The sequence below is a fragment of the Macaca thibetana genome, chromosome 4 (assembly GCF_024542745.1).
Source record: "Macaca thibetana thibetana isolate TM-01 chromosome 4, ASM2454274v1, whole genome shotgun sequence".
Lineage (NCBI taxonomy): Eukaryota > Metazoa > Chordata > Mammalia > Primates > Cercopithecidae > Macaca > Macaca thibetana.
The window spans coordinates 80,385,097-80,405,301 of NC_065581.1; the positions used below are offsets into that span (position 1 = coordinate 80,385,097).

Sequence of the window (20,205 nt, forward strand, 5' to 3'; positions counted from 1 at the left end):
GAAGCCTACATTTATATCAGACACATTCAAAGTTTAAAACACAACTACATAAATTTGGCTAATTTTGTTTATGTGTATTATAGATAAGTCTCTTAACCCTTGAGGCCTGTTGAGAGATATTAAGACAAAATAATTAAATACTTGTTTATTATATGCCACATATGTGCAAGGCATGATGCTAAAATTTCGTTGTTGCTCAAAGGACTTTTTTTTTTTTCCTTTAAGGATTTAAGGACTACTGAATAATGTGGGGCAAATTCCCCAATCTAGAGATGAGATAAAAATTAAAATTAGTGAGAACATTGATGCCATCCCAAATAAGAGAGATACATAATGGAGTGGCTCCTTGCAAAAAAAAAAAATCATTAATTCTAGTATTGAGCATTTAAGGATATATGATTAAAATAGAGCCATTAAGTTCCAGTTAGTGCAGAGTGACATAGCTTTCATGTTTACCTCTCTAGTTCATTTTGGATTTATTTCCAAAATAAACATTTTAGATAGATATGACTCAACCTCTATTTTGTTGTAATGATATTTTAAAGTCTTTTAAGGGAAAAAGGCTCCTTTCAGCATATCAGCCAAATATATATTAGTACAAACATGGTATAAAATAAATCACAGTAAAATACTGAAGCATTGAGGACGCCTATCCCAATCTGGCTGCATGTCAAGATAGTTGCCCAAATGTTCCACCCATAGTACCAAAACCCAAACCCAGGATTTAGCAAAGCAAAAATAAGGTTGTGGTTTTACATTGTACACTTCAGTGTTTGGGAATAGCTAGTTAAAAGCTATTTTAATAAGCCTCTAGAAACAAGTATCTTCCTTTCTATTTAACTTTTATGTGTAAATCTTAGATATTTCCAAATCATTTATGGAAAATTATCAGTAAAACATTAAAATATGTATTTTATTTTGTTGAAGAAGAGGATATATACAACATTCTAGAAAAGGAAATAGTTCTTATCCCTCTGATCTGTGTGCTTTTCTTGTATAATTTTTAAACTTAAACAGTAAGCACCTGAGATATCCTAGGCCTCCCTATAATGAATAAAAATGTGATTATTCAAGTATCAGTTATAGTTTTACTTTACCTTGGTTATTCTGTAGCACTGCTCTGCAGAACATTCTGCTTTGCTAGTTGGATTACTCAAAGCAAAAATAATAGGCCGTTCATTGAAGGCAGCCATATCTTTCAGAATTTGTTCTGAGAATGCACCACCAATTGCAGCAACTCCTAATGAAGAAAAATGAAGCTGGTAATTAACACTATCATTGGTTAATTCACACAAGAAGACCATGCCCCAAATCAATGATATCTGTCATGTCATTTTCTAATAGATCCTAAACAAAATGCTGTATAGACTATTTGTATTATAGTGACAAAAAGAGGCACGTTTGTTAATGCCAACAATCCTTACAATCCTTAGGGTCACAAATCGACAAATACCTATTAAAAATTAAAGATAAGATTTGGCTCCTATAATACATTGAGTTAGTGACCAATCACTTGGAAATTTGTATCCAATATGTATACTTTCTTTATAAGCAATTCTATGAGTACCTTTCAGTCTGTCAGGCTATAAAGCAATTAAGTTTTATAAACTAATGCTATCACTTAAGACAACCATCTGATTCAATGGCAAAAGTAAAGTACCACCGATTGAAATAACTTTAACAGAAGAATAAAGCAATTAGCATAATGGAAATGAAAAACAATAAGATTATTGACAGAATATATTTTGTAAAAACAATATTAAACACTTAGTAAAACTCCTGTCATGGAATAAGTACTTGTTTTATTATAGTTATCATCATTATTTTCAACATTGTCATCTGTTTCACAAGAGCTTGTTGGAATGGAGTATAATACAAGGTAAAAATCAAAATTATATACGCACAACATAAAGATTCATAAATTCCTTTGAGTTTTTTAAAACCACTTTAAAGTCTTGCAGTGCACATGCAATGTGTAAGTACGGTATTAAGTGCTATAAGGAATATAAAGATTTGTCAGATGTGATCCCTGTCTTCCAAGAGGGTCTTATCTACCTCAGAGTTTCTCAACCTCAGCAGTATTAACATTTTAGGCTGGATAATTCCTTGTCACAGGGGCTGTGCAGTGCACTGCAGGATATTTAGTAGAATCCTTCCACCGCCTCTATCGGCTAGATGTCAATAGCCCCTCCCTTTACTCCCCTTCCAACCCCGCGACCCTAGTTAAGACAACTAAGAGCTTCCAGACATTGCCAAATGTTTCCTGCAGGGCAAAAATCCCTCTTATTTGAGAACCCCTGTCTATCTGGAGTAATCAAGCCTAGAAAAGTGCTGAATGCGCCAGGTATTAGCAGGCTGACAGTTAGAGGAGGGGGCCACACACTTCAGCTCAGATCAGTAAGAGAAAGAAGACAGGACTAAAGTGAAAAATCTAGGTCTCTACAGGGTACTGTCGCTGGAGCGAATGTGTAGTTTTTTGAATTCAAAGGGGTAGAATTTCAAAAAGACTAAATTATACCTCAAAAATTGGTAGTAAATAAAACCAATCAAGTCAAAATAAGGGGTGGGGGGGAAGGGGAGGAGAAAAAGTTTACCTATGAGGGCAGTTGGTTTTATTTCTTGAACAATGGCTTCTAGGTTCTTCATTTCTTCATGTTCGTGGGCAAACTTCTCTTTCTCTTGTGTTAAGGAAGCACGTCCCTAAGTAAAGCAAGTGAGAAAAAATTAAGAATCTGTCAAACATGTGCGAGTCAAAGAAATTTCAGTATATATATTACAAATATTTGTGCTTAACATTTTTATGTATGATGTGTTACAGCTATTCTTAAAGTCTCTTCAATTGTCAGAATGTTATTTCATTCATTCTTTCAACAAATATTTATATATCAATGTTCTAGGCAATGGAGATGTAACAGTGAACAAAACAAAGTCCTTCATTTAACTGATATTAAAAACCCTAATTTTACAGATATGTGAGAACTAGCATTAACAAATGGCAATGCAAAATATCATTGAGAGAATATTGTTTGCCACACATTGTGTTTTATAGCAGGTCTCAGAATCTTGAGTTGGCTTCAGCTGTAGCACTACCGATTTATGCCACTGACTCAGAAAAGAATTTGAAGCCATATTTATGTCAATGTTAGATATTCTCAGTATTTGTTTTCTATTTTTTTGTTTTTAATGTTCCAATTATGAATATGCCATGTGTTATCTAGTAAACATCTAATTATAATATTCTGGCTGCAAATTTTAAAGATCTGACTACATAATAAATTACTGCCTAATTTTATATGGTACTTGATGACTTACAAATTGTTTTCACATATTTCATTTGATCCCCTCAACAATTCTGAGAAGCAGGACAAGTATAAGCATAGTCATTTTACATATGTGGAAACAGATTCAGAGGCTTTAAGGGACTTGCTCAAGGCAAGAGATTGTACTGGAACTCAAAGCCTTTTCAATATAGCACAGAATCATCCTGGGCAAAAACTTAACAAATAGTATGTCATAGTTTTTGCAAGTTGTTAATAATGAAGATGGTACAATTTTCTTGCTTAAAGGTTTATTATCATTTTATTTCTGTTTTTTGTTTGTTTGTTTGAGATGAGGTCTCACTTTGTCACTCAAGTTGGAGTGCCGTGGATCAGAGGTCACTGTAGCCTTGAACTCCTGGGGTCAAGGGATCCTCCCACCTAAGCCTCTCTAGTAGCTGGAACTATAGGTATGCACCACCATGCTTGGCTAATTTATCATTTTTTTAAAGAGATGGGGGTCTTGCTATATTGCCCAGGCTTGTCTCGAACTCCTGGCCTCAGGAGTGATCTTTTCGCTTCAGCCTCCTGAGTCACTAGGATTATAGGCGTGAGTCACCATGCCAGGCTCTGTTTTTAAAAGCAATATACTGAATTATAAAAAAATTTGCAACATATGAACCTCTTTGTGCTTGTCTCCTCATCTGTAAATAAGGATAATAAGAATTTCTACCTCATCAGGTTGTTTGTGGTGTAAATGAAATGTAATACATGTAAAACACTCAGGACTGTACCTGGTTTATAATAAGAGCTCGATGCTAGTTGTTGTTGCAATTACAATTTTTGTGAAGAAGAAAAAAATCATAATTCCAGCACTTAAAGTTTTGGTATATTTTCTCCTATTAAAAGTCTGCTGTAGGCCAGGTGCGGTGGTTCACGCCTGTAATCCCAGCACTTTGGGAGACTAAGACGGGCAGATCATGAGCTCAGGAGATTGAGACCATCCTGGCTAACATGATGAAACCCTGTCTCTACTAAAAAAATACAAAAAATTAGCTGGGTGTGGTGGCAGGCGCCTGCAGTCCCAGCTACTCAGGAGGCTGAGGCAGGAGAATGGCGTGAACCTGGGAGGTGGAGCTTGCAGTGGGCGGAGATCACGCCACTGCACTCCAGCCAAGGTGACAGAGTGAGACTCCGTCTCAGAAAATAAAAATAAAAAAAAGAAATGATTAGCCAGTTTTGAGAATCAGTGTACTAAATGGTCTATGATATCCCTACCACATGCATTTTTAAAAGGTTATGTGCTACGTTTTCAAAAAAGTATACAATAATGAGTCTAAAGAAGAAAAGCTATAGAATAAGATAAATTGGAAGTCACAGATTTTTTGGCTGACAAACTGAGATATAATGAAAACTATTTAAATTGCCTAGAATGGGAAACAAATAATAAAGAAGACAGATGAATATATATGAAAAGAAAAAGATACATGCTTAATCATAAACATCTTTATTAATCATAGTATACGCACTGGCAGCTCCTAGACACTGAAGCCAGAACTTAGCCAGAAGACATTCCATCTACTAAGAAGCATAAATTACCCACGGCAACACCTTCAAAGGCTTGATTCCTGGTATGACTTACAAATGCTGAAAGAATGCTGAAAACAGGCCAGGAATCATGAAATGGTAATACTAGCAATACTGAAGGTCTTACTTGGCAAAACAGAAGAATCAAGACACACACACAAAAGGTCTCCCAAGTGTGTTCTCTATCATTTTCAAAATTAATTTGATGATATAGTTTAAAGAAACTACTGGAATGTGACAACCTTTTCTAAATCCGGTAATACTGAGGCAACTCCCTGTACCTTTGGACTTCTATTTTCTAGACTAATGGCTTATTTTTCTCTATTTTTCAAAATCTGATTTGGAATACATATTCTTTATGCCAATAACTTCAGTTGGTATGGAGATGAGATGTCTTTTCCCTTTATTCTCCCTTTTCAGAATCCCTTGCTGAAATCTTTTTGCCTTCTTTTGGCAAAGTGCATGTGGGCACCTCTTACCTCAGAAATCCCAAATTCTATGATGCGTCTTTTCTCTCTCTCTTTTTTTCAAGAGTCTCTAATTACCTCAAACATATTATGGATAGCTGAAACTTTATTTGTGACATTATTACTTTAATCTCCCCTATTCCTTTATATTATGATGATTCTTACTATATCGTAGAAGATATAACCACATTGAATTACCATCTTTTCAAAAGCACCTATGTTTGTAGTGGGTGTAGGGAGGAGAACGGGGGCAAAGGTTGCCAAGATTTTGGGCTATCATTCCACAGCCCAGGATAGGTATAAGTAAACTAATTCTAGATTACCAGTGATAAATATTTATTCCTTCCTACATACAGGGACTAGAAAAACTCTTCCACAAGCCCCAGTTGGACTACCTACCCCCAATATACTGGCCTATTTTTGCTGGCATGTCATTAGTTTACCAGAGTTGAACCTGGCCCTTCTTTGGATCTGTAGACAGGGTTTTCTCAGCACATAGTCAGTAGCATTTCACTGCAATTGTTGTAAATCAGGTATGTGCACTTGCTAAGAGTCCAGAGCTGTGTTTCATCATCTCAGGACAGATTAAGCAAAGATAAATTTTGTGACAAAAGTATAGTAAGGCACATGGAGTGTTTTTAATTTAAGATAGTAGGCGGTGAACTCCATCAGTATTTAATTTTGTATGTTAAAAATCAATGTTCATAATTTTCTAAGACTCATGCATATAATCTTTGGCCTCTGTTCTTTTTAATGTCTACATGCATTGATCATACTCTATATGAAATGAAAAAGAGGGAGAAAATAATCAAGCCAGAAACTTTTTACCAGCTTACATAGTCTCTTTGGAGTTAGACTTTTTTATTAAACCACAGTGTATTATGTATGTAGTTATTAAACTACATAGTCTGTAGTTTCAAGCCCTCAACCTGTAGATTATACTTTCAGGAATGAAATAACTATATTGTCAAAACTACCTTTATAACATACAATATACCTTTGTTGACCATCTCTTTCTACAAGAGCTAACCATTTAACTATAAATCAGAAAAATACAGTGGAGCAAAATTATTTAAAACAAAACAAAATAAAATAAAATAAAAATAAAAACAAAATTCAAGCCAGTGTACGGCTTCATTCTGGGTTAGATGAAATCTATCCTTCATAAGGTCTCTTAATATCCTACTTTTTATTTTGATGTTTTGTCTTAGCATTAATTTGGTTTATTAGTGAGAGTGAAAATAATTATTTAAGACAAAGATTAAACCTGGTTTGTTTTGTGGCTTCTTAGCCTCCCTGAAAATGCTCTAAATCATCACTGCAAAATGCAAATACTTAGCAACGTTCCCTTTTCATCCTCTTTTCACTGTCTTTATTCCTACTTTAATTTTTATTTTGGAAGGTTTTCTAAAACTAAGTATTAATTTTACATTAAAATGTATTAATATTAGTTGACACAATTACTATATAAATTATTTCCCACTATAAAAACTAAGGTATCTTATATTTAGTACTATATACTAAAGTATAAAGATATTTGAGTATGATCCATAACCAAGTAATTGACTTCAATTAACCTTAGTGATATGGATGAATTATTTACAATATTGGTATTCTATAGCATTAACTCTTTCCACTGCACATATGGATATGGGGTAAATGATGGAAAATGCTATGGCTGTGATGCTGAAACTTGAAAGAGAAAATACACTGGAATAATAATTATCTAGTGTGATGATGATATAACTTCAAAGATGAGCTGATTTCACAGTTCATATTTTAGTTTTTGAGGTGCTGTTTTTACAAAGTGGAGTTTCACCAAGAAAATTTTTTATTTAAAACTTTATGGTATTTTTACATTTTATAAACAATTACAAGTTAATAAAATTAATAAAATGATTATTATTGGTTCTCAGGAGATGTAAAAGCACTAAGAATGAAGGACAAAAAACACAAAAGAATCATGTAAATTTGAAAACAGGATTACACTAATTTACTGGTTATTCTAAGACAGTTCTGCAACAAAAGTCAATACAAGGATTTTGACTGTTTAAAAGCAAGAAAGAAAAAGTGATTGAAACTTAATATGTGTCTTTTATATTAAATAGTGTACAAGCTGTTAAATATATAACAACCTTTTAAAATGTAACTTTATCTTGGCAAGCAGAATATATGAACTTCTTTATTTTGGCAAGTAAAAGACATGAAGTAAGAGAGACTGACTAGGTCTAGCCAACAACTTCACAGTTTTTTCAAGTATTATATCCATGGACTCTGGAATCTCAGCTCAGTAAATGTGTGTTAAAATTATTCGAGATGCTAAAATATATATATTTTTACACAGATTTCAGGTAAAAATGTCATCAGAGACAATAAAATAAAACCACATAGACTTCCACTTTTTGGACTCTTGAATATTTTATATCCCTAAGGAGAACAATTTGTGTAGCTTTCTCCACAGCTCCTACTATTCCTACTATTCACATGATGATGACCCCCAGATCCCTATCTCCAACCCAGACCCTTCTCCTCTGTATCAGTCCCTTATCTCCAACTGCCAATGGGACATCTCTGTGTGAGGTCTCCACAGGCACCTTAAACTTACTATGTGTGAAACTGATCCTGTTACTTCACTTAAATTGGTCTGTTCTTCATTCCTTACTAGACCCCCAACAAGTCCACCTAGACTCCTTCCTCCACTCTACCCTACTCCTCTTTCCATATTTCATCAGTTACTCAGTATGTCACTTCTATTTCCTAAATACCTACTGAATTAAGTTTCTTTCACTCACCTCCATGGTCACGCCCCAATTAATTTCTATCTGGATTACTGCAACAGCTTTGTAACTAGTTCTTTTTCTCAGTTTCCCCTCATTGCAATCCATCCTCCACAATGCCATCAGAGTCAAGGAGAGGCAAACCCCCCTGCACAGGTTTCTTCAATTGCTCATCTTCGGGGTTCGGAAAGTCCTTCATCTCTTGTCATCTGCTTCCTTTCTAATCTAATCTGTAAATGTCCCTTATACCAAAATATTTTATTTTGTACATGCTGGTTCTCCTGTCTGTAAAGCCACTTCTTAACTCATTTATTAACAAAATATTTGTTGTCAGGTATGTACTACACATTGTATAGAACTTTGAAGATACAAAGAGACGAAAGACACCATATTTAGCTTCTATCAAGATCTTTCAGTGAACTTGTATTCATACTTCCTTTGTTTCAGTTTTGTATATAGGAAATTCAAGATATCTATGGAGACCATAACTCTTAGATAAACTCCTAACTCTTCCTTTCCAACTTAGCTTAAAAGACACCTTGTCTTGATATCTTCCTTAGTATTCCCATCTTCTTCCTTAGTGCGGTTGGGAGCATCATCTCCTGTGCACCCTGACACCATGAACATATTTTTTACAACACTTTCATATGGTTCTAGTTCTGTAACTCATGAATTGAGTTTTTCTCACTAGACTATGAGCTTCCTGAGATCAAGGGCTTTATTGAATCCCCAGAGTCTAGAACAACACCCAATCCATAGGTGATTTTATTCAGTAAACGTTCTTATTTCATGCCCACAATCTGTCACATGATGACAGTGTACAAATTTTTATAGTTATGCTGATGCTTCAAAGCAATAGCAATTTTTCAGCCAAGAAATCCATACTGAAGGTCTCCGTCTTTATATATACATATTTGCTACAAAAAGTTATGAATATGTTTTTTCTTCATTTAAAGAAAAATATATCTATGTATACTGAATTTTAAAAAGAAGTATTTTTCTACCTTTAAAGGAAAAGATTACTAAGAATTCAAAATATATAAAGACATTAGAAATAATGTTTTAAGGTAATACAAATTTGATATATTTCCTTCTGTGACTTTTATATACAACTATATTTTAAATAAAAAGTAATATATACTATGGTATTTGTTTTTTTCACCTAACATTATATTATGAATCCTTTACCATGTCATTTATTGCTCTTTGAAAACAATTTTAAGTCTATACAATATATTAATGCGGCTATTCCACAATTCATTTGACAATCATCCTTTATTTAGGTAAGTATAACATATCACTATTATAATTAATGTGTGATAAACTTTATCATTATTGTAAATAATGCTGCAATAACATCCTCATACATAAAACACTGTATATATCTCTATCTCCATGGGATAGATTCTCTGAATGGAAATTAGTGGCTCAAAAATATAAACTTTTAAAGGCTCTGAATACACATAAAACAGCTTTCCAGAAAGTCTGTATGTACACATTCACATTTATTTCTATACTAAATTCCAGAAGACACTGCTTATCATTAGTTATTCCTAGTCATTCGTCTTCACATAGGAAGGGGATTTATATATACTTTTTTCTAGCAGTTTAAAGAATGATTGATATGCACAGGTGGCACAAGTATTAGTAATGGCTTATAACTATATAGCAATATGGCCACAAACCTAATTTTATTTAGTTCTCACAATAATACTATGAAGTAGGTACTATTATCTCTATTAAAGATGGAGAAACTCAAGCTCAGGTAAGATAATATTCAAACAAGCTATTTATCAAAGTTTTCTCTCAGGAATCCCCATTCAAACCCTTAAGAATTTCATTGAGAGAAAGTAGCAGGTAAAGAGTAGCTGTTTCATTTTTTCCTCATTTCTTTCTAGCTAATGTACAATTTGATCACCAACTCTCAATAAAAAGTGATATATCTAGGTGTTTCATCTGTATCATTATCCAATTGCTAAATTTAAAACTACACTGGCCATGTGCAGTGGTTCATGCCAGTAAATCCCAGCACTTTGGGAGGCTGAGGCAGGAGGATCACTTGGGCTCAGGAGTTTGAGACCAGCTTAGGAAACATAGTGAGAGCTTGTCTCTACAATTTTTTTTTTAATTTTTTTTTTAAATAGCCGGATACGGCATCCTGTGGTCCCAACTGCTCAGAAGGCTGAGGTGGGGGTAGAGATCACTTGAGCCCACGAGGTCAAGGCTACAGTGACAATGATGGCATCACTGCACTCCAGCCTGAGTGATAGAGTGAGACCCTATCTCAAAAGAGAGAGAGAGAGAGAAAGAAAGAGAAACTAATTCAAATGGACTGTCAATTCAAAGGGGTGTAAGGAGCTGACTCACACTGCAGATGGAATCTGTTCCTAAGCCATAGTTTTCTTCTTTATTCAGGAAAGTATCAGTATTACTGTATGACACGATCATTTGTATTTAATGGTTATTCTTTAACACAGTGTAAAGGGAGGTTGTAGAAACAGAGTAGTCTTTGAGATGGTCATCCAGAATGGCATATTGATTTTTATTCTGGTTAAAAATGAAAAATTCTTACCTTAACTATTAATCCTTTTGAATCAACCAGCCATATCTTTTTGATGGCTTTCTCTTTTGGTAAACCTTCTTTTTCCATGGCCATCACAATCAGGTGTGCAATCCCTAGGGCAGCCTCAGTGATGAAAAGAAAAAATTTTAAAGTTGTTCTACATGATATCTTATTAAGGGTTACATTTCACCCCATTTTGTCTTTGTTGGTGGGAACAAAATATTTTTGTCACATTTAGGTTAAGCCAAATAGCAATTATTTACCCTTTTTACTACAACAGAACCACTATTATGTGGCTTGCTATTTGGCCACAGATAAACTGGTGATATCCTTGATTGTCAGTGTATTTAATCCTGTTAATACAACCAAGATTTGCTCCAAGAAAAAATACTGAATTTAAAATAATGAACTGGTCAACCTTGCTCATTGAACTGTATTGTTTATTGTTAGGTTCAAGCTCCTCTAATTGAATTTGAAGAAAGAAGCCTGGTCATTTGGATGGGAACTTGACCAATTAGGCAACAGAATGAAACTAACAAAAAAAAAAAAAAAAAAAAAAAAAAAAAAGTTTCCAAGCATCTACTTACTCTTCTAATTTGGATACCAAAAGTGCTGTGAAATTTACTGAAAGATTAAAGGAATCAACTTCCTTGGTATTTGGTAAATTTTATAATTATCTGTGAAATTTCCAATATATTTTCAGGGACAAACAAGTGCTGGTTTTGAATCATCCAACCATGAATTCTTCTGCCTAGTTGAGTATCAAGAACTGGTCTATGCCATTCATCAAACCCTTTGAAAATTCAAAGACGTTTACTAAAGTTAAATACAGCATGTAATAATCCACAAAATAGAGAACTCAAATGTTAATGAGCTGTCAGTTAGTCTTGATTTTTATTTCAATGTGAAAGTGAATTTGTGATTTCATTCTGAATACTTTCACATATTTGTATCTTGGCATTTGAGTTCTAACTTCACATATTTTGTTTTATCTAAAAACAAGCAAAATGAAAACCAACACAACATAAACAAATATCTACCAGTGTAATATACTGTTTTGTTCATAATCATATTCAATTTGAAAATTTAAAGTTTCTTGAAATACATATTATATATATATATATATACACACACACACACAGCCACAAAATATTTCTCTATTACTTACATTCTATAATTCTAAAGAGATTTTGGCAGTTTTCCCTTAAGAAACTCAAACTCAACTAATATTTTAATTTCTATTTTGGTGGTGTATTATTATTATTATAGGAGTCTAGTTTTCTTCTTTCAGATTATTAAATTAAGCAAATAATAACAAAGCATAATTTGGTCTTGCTGCAGTCTCTTTCCGACAATTTAAAATATTTTGGGATTTTTGCATGTGAACAGTAATAACGTACTATAAATCCCTAATTCGAAATATTTTTGCTTAAAAACACATATATAGTTACATATGTACACACTGAATTGTGAGTCAAATTTTAAAAATTTGTATTTGTAACACTGGAGTATTCTAAAAGCCAGTATCAGATAAACCAGCTTAAATACTTAAAGGCTTGTATATATACACATACACTGGAAACGTTTCCTGTATGGCACCTTAGATATGCATAACAAATACCTATGGCAACATTTGATAATACTACAAATTTAAAACTGTGAAAAATATCTCAATACTTCTGTACTAAATTATCCTATGAATGATTAATATGTCTCAATACTTAATTTGGGAATCTTCCATAAAGCCTACAGTCATAATATACTAAAAGTTTGAAAGAATACCTCAAATCTTGAGTTAATGAGCAATTAACACTAATTATATGTTAGTTTAGGAGAACATAAGTATTATACAAGGCAAATACCTCTCCAGCTCCTTGGAATAGTATTGTTTGATCAGACAGTTTGTTCTTGGTTATTCGAAGAGCTGCAAGGAGACCTGCAACTGCAACAGATGCTGTTCCTGGAACAAGTTATAAATATCCTTGAGTAATCCTCAAACAGATTCTGCCAATTTCCAAGCTTTTATTCACATCTTGAAATAATCATAAAACAGGTTAACTGGTACAGAAGAGAAACCTGTGTTTGTCTTATCCCATGCTTGCATATGAGGTAAAATTCTCAGGCTACTGACATCAATATTTTAAGATAGCAGCTTACTACTATTCTTGAAAACTTCCCTAAAAGAAGATTCTGTGACTTATCTTAGTGACATAATCAATGAAAGGATGGGATCTGGATTCTTCAGATTCCAGTTCAACAACCCACTGACTAGCTGAAAGAATTTAGAGAAATTATTGTATACATCCAATAGATAGTTTCCTCATATGTAAAGTAGTTTTACTTTACGATATAAAAGAGTAATACGTGCTATTAGATTCTGCCATGTAATTACTCTTGAGGTTTTGAAATCTATTTATCCCCTTCATACACAGAAGGCACAGAGTAAATTATTGCTGATGATGGTATTGGTGCTCATATTTTTGATACATTTGGAATTTAATGTTAATAGCAATTAAAATCTAATTATATTGCATTATTTAATAGACTTTTTACCTATGGCAATCACTGTGGATCCCAAAGGTGCTAGACAAAACCAATGCAACATTTCTTTAAGATAAAAATTGTATTTTCCTCATCATGTCTCATAGGCATAAAAACTTCACCAGTTCCAATTATATTACTTTACCATATAAGCATTCACAGATCACAGAGCAGTTCTCTTGCTTTGAGTGTAATTACACAGATCAACTTCTTTATGGCTTATGCCTGAAATAAAGCAGCAGCTTCTTGCGGCACTTTCCAGCTGTATCTATACTTTACTCCTCTAAGTTAATGTTCTACTTACAATGTTTCCTACATCACTCAGCTGGGTAGTAAAGCCTAGCTAAACATTAAATACCCTTATTTAACATTATGGTTAAAACAAAGATTAGACTAGATTTGATGAGTGAACACAATGATGAAGCATTAAGGATGTCAAGTATCAAAGATATTCAACATTTCACTATCAGTAAATTTGTTCTATTCAATCTTTCTTTCTTGCATAATTAGGTAGTCATAAATAAGAACACAATAAATAATAATTGTTAAAGGCCTGTTTATCCCATATGTGTCTTTTATTTAGGATCACAATGTGTACTACAAAAATAAAATGCATGCAATTTAGAGTCACTACTGCAATAATTATGAACTGTGCTACGTCATATATTATGAAAAAGTCACTCTTCTATACATTATTTAAAGTGAAAATCTATGCAAAAATATGGCTAGTGTATGTAGAGAATATATCATGACATGATTAGAATGATATTTTCCCCATGCAAGATATATTCACTAGAGTAATAAAACAGATGAAAGAGAATTTAAATTAGAAAGAGAGGTATAGATATCCACTTACTAAATAAGAAGTTATGCAGAAATAGTAGCTCAAGCTATCTCTGTCTTGGGTTCTTTTGAAGTAAACTGGCCAGAAGTTTGGATCTGAGGAACTCTAAGCTGTCTTCCAACTGTGAGAGTCTATGATTTTAAGGGTTTCTATAAGATTTAACCAGTTGAAGCACCATCAGCAGTCACTGTATTTGTATTATTATTTTTATTTACATAGAATTGGACATTTACAGTCAGACACAAAATAATCTAAAATATCCTAACTATTTGGTGCCTTATTTTCATATGGTTATGCTAGATCACTCAAAACTCAAAATGTGTTAAGTTCACACATTATATTTAAAGATATATTTCAATTTTTTTTTTTTTTTTTGAGACAGGGTCTTGCTCTGTGGTCCAGACTGGAGTGCAGTGACACCATCTCTGCTCACTGCAAGCTCCACCTCCCGAGTTCATGCCATTCTCCTGCCTCAGCCTCCCAAGTAGCTGGGACTACAGGTGCCTGCCACCACGCCCAGCTAATTTTTTGTATTTTTAGTAGAGTCGGGGTTTCACCATGTTAGCCAGGATGGTCTCGATCTCCTGACCTCGTGATCTGCCTGCCTCGGCCTCCCAAGTGCTGGGATTACAGGCGTGAGCCACCGCACCCAGCCTAAAGATGTATTTCATATTTCCTGAGAAAATAATGTAAACACTAATCTTCCATTTATAGAATTAATAAAATCAGAAAGATATTTTTAGCACTATCAAAAATTTAACTTGAACATGATTCTTGTACATGGCCTGGTACTACTTTGATTTAAATTTCATTGCAGAGAAGGGAATACATGTAGAAAACTGAAATTTAATAAAACTGTAAATTTTTACAATAAATTATTCCATAATAACTTTTACTTTAGGATTTAAAACTAAGCTTTTTATAAATCAGACAGAATGTGTGCTTAGGTTTATCTTCATACTATCAATTTTATTTATTTTTATTTTGAGCCGGCGTCTCTCGCTCTGTCGCCCATGCTGTAGTGCAGTGGCACGATCTTGGCTCACTGCAGCCTCTGCCTCCTAGATTCAAGCGATTCTGCTGCCTCAGCTGCCCGAGTAGCTAGGATTACAGGTGACCACCACCATGCCTAGCTAACTTTTGTATTTTTAGTAGAGACAGCATTTTGCCATGTTGGCCAGGCTGGTCTCACACCCCTGACCTCAGGTGATCTGCCCACCTCAGCCTCCCAAAGTGCTGGGATTACAGGCATGAGCCACCGAGCCCCACCTGTACTATCAGTTTTAAAGAGGACTTAACCCTGTTAGCAAGATACTAAACAGATCGAATCTTTCTTAACATTTTAGAAACTTATAACTTTAACATAAACATAAACATAACAACATATGGTTGTTAAATAAAAGTCTCACCTTTTATCAAAGAATAGCCTCTACTAATGCAATAATTTGTGAAATCCAGTTAAAATTACATATATAAGGCCGGGTGCGGTGGCTCACGCCTGTAATCCCAGCACTTTGGGAGGCTGAGACGGGTGGATCATGAGGGCAGGAGATCGAGACCATCCTGGCTAACACGATGAAACCCCATCTCTACTAAAAATACAAAAAAAAAAAATTAGCCGGGCGTGGTGGCGGGCGCCTGTAGTCCCAGTTACATGGGAGGCTGAGGCAGAAGAATGGCGTGAACCCGGGAGGCGGAGCTTGCAGTGAGCCCAGATTGCGCCACTGCACTCCAGCCTGGGAGACAGAGCCAGACTCCGTGTCAAAAAAAAAAAAATTACATATCTATTTAGTAAGGAAAATCAATATGTAATCAAATAATTATAATCTTCGTGTGCTACTAAATAGATTGGGTAAAATACAAGAACTAGAAGTAGTGGGGGGGGGGTGAATTTAGGCAAAGGTCAAGGCATTGAGAGTGCATACTCCCTGAACACAGTATTGAAAGATTAATGTAAGAGTTTCAGAACCTCAGACGGGAGGACACAATGAGTAGGAAAAGCATATGCAAAGACATGGAGGCAGGGATGACTCCCTGTGAAAAATGGAAGATTGAACACACAATTAGTATTCTTTTCCCCAAAAAACTCTACTAAAACAATAGAAAACTGCTTTTTTGAAAAGAAAAAAAATTAAAAAGACTAAGAGAAAAGGGTAGCAACAATATTTTAGAAGCTGACAGGCTTCTAAATGAGCAAATGGCAAACTGACTTAGCAGACTTGAGAAAGCTGAATTGTTGGCCAGCAGTGGGGAATAAGTGACCAGACTGATACAGCAAAACTCTCAAAACCCAGGTATAGGCAGCACCAAATGCCTCTGGAAGTGGTTTAAAGGAGAGGGTGAAAATAGGAAGCTGGTCAAAAATCTGCTAAGAAGGCTGGGGAGCAGAGGTTTATGCCCTGTAACCTCAGAACTTAGGGAGGCCAAGGCAGGAGGATTGCTTGAATCCAGGAGTTTGAGATCAGCTTGGGCAACATAGAGAGACCCATCTCTACCCCCAAAAAACCTTTTTAAAAAATTAGCTGGGTGTGACGGTCCATGCCTGAATTCCTAGCTACCTGGGAGGCTGAGGCAGTAGGATCACTTGAACCCAGGAGTTTGAGGCTGCAGTGAGCTATGACTGCACTGCTGCACTCCAGCCTGGGCAACAGGAAAAGATACTGTCTCAAAATTAAAAAATAATAATAAAAAATATATATATATCAGTTAAAACCCAGATCTGCTTCCCTCTCCTTCTAGAAGATAGCCAATTTCCCCACACTCTGGAATTTTGAAAGAAAGCTTGAGGCTCATTTTCTGGAAAGGGTCGCTGGAATATAAGACACCAGGCATAATTGAGGACAAGGATGCCATATTGGAAATAAGATTAATTGAAAGTTTACATACTCAATACAGAGACCCTCCAGTCTTCTACTTAACTCAAAGAACACTGGCAGAAAGGTAGTATCAGGAGAGAGATTGGAAAAATCTTTTCTGTGGAATCTCAGCAGCGTAAGAGAAAGAATCCAAAGAGACTGAAAAGGAAGATTACCTAAGGAAATGGCCCAACCAAGTCACCTTACAGTAAAGATTCAGAATACAAGCTCCATCTGTATAACCAGCCTTCCAAAACATAAAAGGAGAGAGAACATAAAACACATGTGAAACTGTGAGTAGTGCAGTGCTGCTGAAGCAAACACAAATTATTAGAATGCAAAGTCATATGAGGCTAGAGAAGTTTTGGGGTCAGATCATGTACGGCCTTCTACTATATACTAATAGTACCTATAGGTATATATGGCTATATATAATTATAGGTAGCAGATGGTTCAGCGAATAGTGGTGGGTGATGGGTTTGAGAGATTTGAGGCTGGGGGTATGTAAACGATTTAGGAGGTTCAATTTTGAGCTTTTGCACAAAGCTTGTGCTTCCTGTTATGTGTTACTCTGGTGGCAATATCAAGAAATAGTTACATATAATCTGCACCACAGATAAATATTTAGTATTTTAAAACGTAGTTGCATTGAGGTCATGAGGAATGATAACATTATTCAGAGTGAGTGACTAAAGGACAGAACCTAAATGAAGATGGACATTTAAGGAATAGAGGGCAGAAAAATGTGATATGGGGAAGATGACAGAAAAAAAATGGTCAAAGAGGTAAGAGAAAGTAAGAGAGCATATAGTTACCTGAAAACAGAGAGAAGTAGTGACAAAGAACAAAGGTCAATCAAGAAAGGAAATGAAAAATTGCTATTGGATCTTGCAATCACATCACTTGTGACCTATCAGAGAGCTGTTTTTAGTGTCATGCATGTTAGGGCTGAGGATGTATGGCAGTATTCTGAGGAAGAAATAAAAGGTGAAGAACAGGGAGAGCAGGTGTGGAGTACTCCTTGGAGAAGCTTAGATAAGAAAAGGAAGAATGGGGTGAGGATGGAGATGGGGTGGGAGGGAAACAAAGTTGAAGGAAATATCTTATTTTTAAGTTTTTAAGGGAAGAAGGACACAGGTTGCGGGAGGGAAGAAATTAGAATTGAGGCAATAATTTTAAGACTTAAAGCAATTTAAATATGGTCTATGGTCATAGACTAAGGGGAAGAAGGCAATAGAGAGAAAGAGGTTGAAGTTACAGAAAATCAGTTTCTCACTTGCTGTTTAATAAATTTTTAAAAACTTAGTAGTAAGGCTAAACTCCAAAAATATGTTTACTGGCCATGGCATTCTTTTGTGATTTTGATCTTTTCAATTATCAAAGCATTCAGTATAAGATTTCACTATATTTACAACAATGTAGCCTAATATATTAAATGTATTTTTTAAAAATACTAACAGTCAAACTAGTTTATTATGACAAAAATTTCTATGTGCAATATTTAGAGTGTCATGTTACAGAGTAGCCATTCCAGAGGCTATTATGAAAAGAAAAATTTCTTTTTTAACTTACTTTAAATGACTAGAGCTTGAAACCTTATTTTTTTCAGTCTGAATTTGCTGAATTCTGATTGTCTTCAGATTATATAATTACATGGCCAATTTCTTAATAGATTCAATTTGTGCATTTTTTCCAGTTTAAAATAATTTATAATGAGAATGCATTCATATCTAAAATACATTTTGAACCAAAATCTATATTATTAAAGTTATTTTAGATAAGTAACTTAGTAGAATTCTAAGTATATGTAATTTTCATCAAATACTTTTCATAAATCATATCTTTAAATAATACATCTGTTAAAAAAAAAAAAAAAAGAAAAGAGTCCACCCAAGGGTCCAGTGTAAACACACTTATTTACATGGTAAGGCTGTAATGGTTAGATAATTATTTTTGTTGGCACTGGAATGCAATTTCTGTGCCTGCAGAGAGGAAAGTATTACATCTGTGGGCATAATGGTAAGAATATAAGGTTAAAAAGGTAAAAAAGAATCATACGGAGAAAATGTGTCATAAAGGCACAATTTTATATGACGCTCACAAAATGGTTTGGTCACTTCTAGTCAGAACCCCAATAACTTGCCAAAGGTTTTCTCTAGTCACAGATTAGACATATTTTTCTCAAACTTATCTTTTTGTTTCCTAAGGCAGTAATAGTTTAAAATCCATATATGGAAATAAATAGACTCTATATGTGCAGATTATATTTTAGGCCAAATTAGTCATGGTGAAAAACTAGTTATTTAACGCCTCTACTGTGGTGAACTGCTTGGGGGGAATATTCTGCTATGGATCCTCAGGGCTCCTTCATGCACGGCTCTTGACATAGGCTTGGCTCCTGCTTCTGATATCCTGTGCTCCAGACTTTAATTCTGATGTACCCCAGAGCCTGACCTCTAAATTCCTGGCCTTGATTGATAGAAATCCTGACCCTAATTGCTTGTTTTGTTTGATAATTTGAATTTAGCATTCGTTTTCTTAAACTGAACTCTGTTTCCTATTAACTCTGCATGATGATTTGAAATTATTTAATACTGGTCTTTAACTTTGTATGGACATTTACATGAGACCCACAAAATCAGAAGATATACAATATTAAAGGAATTCTATAGTTTTGTTCAACAGTTTACTGGCGGCTGTTTTAGAGAACACTGCAAAATGAATTGACAAGTGACTTAAAAACACTGGTCTACAAAGCATGTATTTGTAGTACCAAAGGCACTTTATCATTACTATACATGGTATCTTCAAGTTAGTATGCAATACTGATACGGTTTGGCTCTGTGTCCCCACCCAAATCTCATCTTGAGTTGTAATCTCCACATGTTGAGGGAGGGACCTGTAGTCCCCATGTGTTGAAGGAGGGAGGTGATTGGATCATGGGTGCGGTTTCACCCATGCTGTTCTTGTGATAGTGAGTTCTCAGGAGACCTAATGGTTTTATAAGTGGTTGGAAGTTCTTCCTTCTCTCATGTTGCCTTGTGAAGAAGGTGCTTGCTTCCCCTTTGCCTTCTACCATGATTGTAAGTTTCCTGAGGCCTCCCCAGCCATAAGAAAGTGTGAGTCAATTAAACCTCTTTCCTTTATATAAATTACCCAGTCTCAGGAAAATTCTCTGTAGCAGTGTGAAAATAGACTAATGCAAATAACATTAAAATCAGGCTGTCTTTCTATAGCTCACAATTCTTAACACCTGGAAATTTCCAGATTATTCCATTTCTGAAATCCTATAAATATCCACTTTTTATAAATAC

At 34.7% G+C, this 20,205-nt stretch overlaps 1 protein-coding gene across 1 annotated transcript in view; it reads right to left on the minus strand.

The window, feature by feature from the left end:
• The window catches only part of ME1 (malic enzyme 1), a 224,001-nt gene that overhangs the window by 14,984 nt on the left and 188,812 nt on the right, over positions 1 to 20,205 (minus strand). The window contains exons 8-11 of the mRNA XM_050788178.1: positions 12,514 to 12,611; positions 10,661 to 10,774; positions 2,595 to 2,700; positions 1,098 to 1,240 (exon numbers count right to left, since the gene is read on the minus strand). Of these exons, the coding sequence (XP_050644135.1) occupies positions 1,098 to 1,240; positions 2,595 to 2,700; positions 10,661 to 10,774; positions 12,514 to 12,611 (461 nt within the window). The remainder of the gene's footprint in view (positions 1 to 1,097; positions 1,241 to 2,594; positions 2,701 to 10,660; positions 10,775 to 12,513; positions 12,612 to 20,205) is intronic.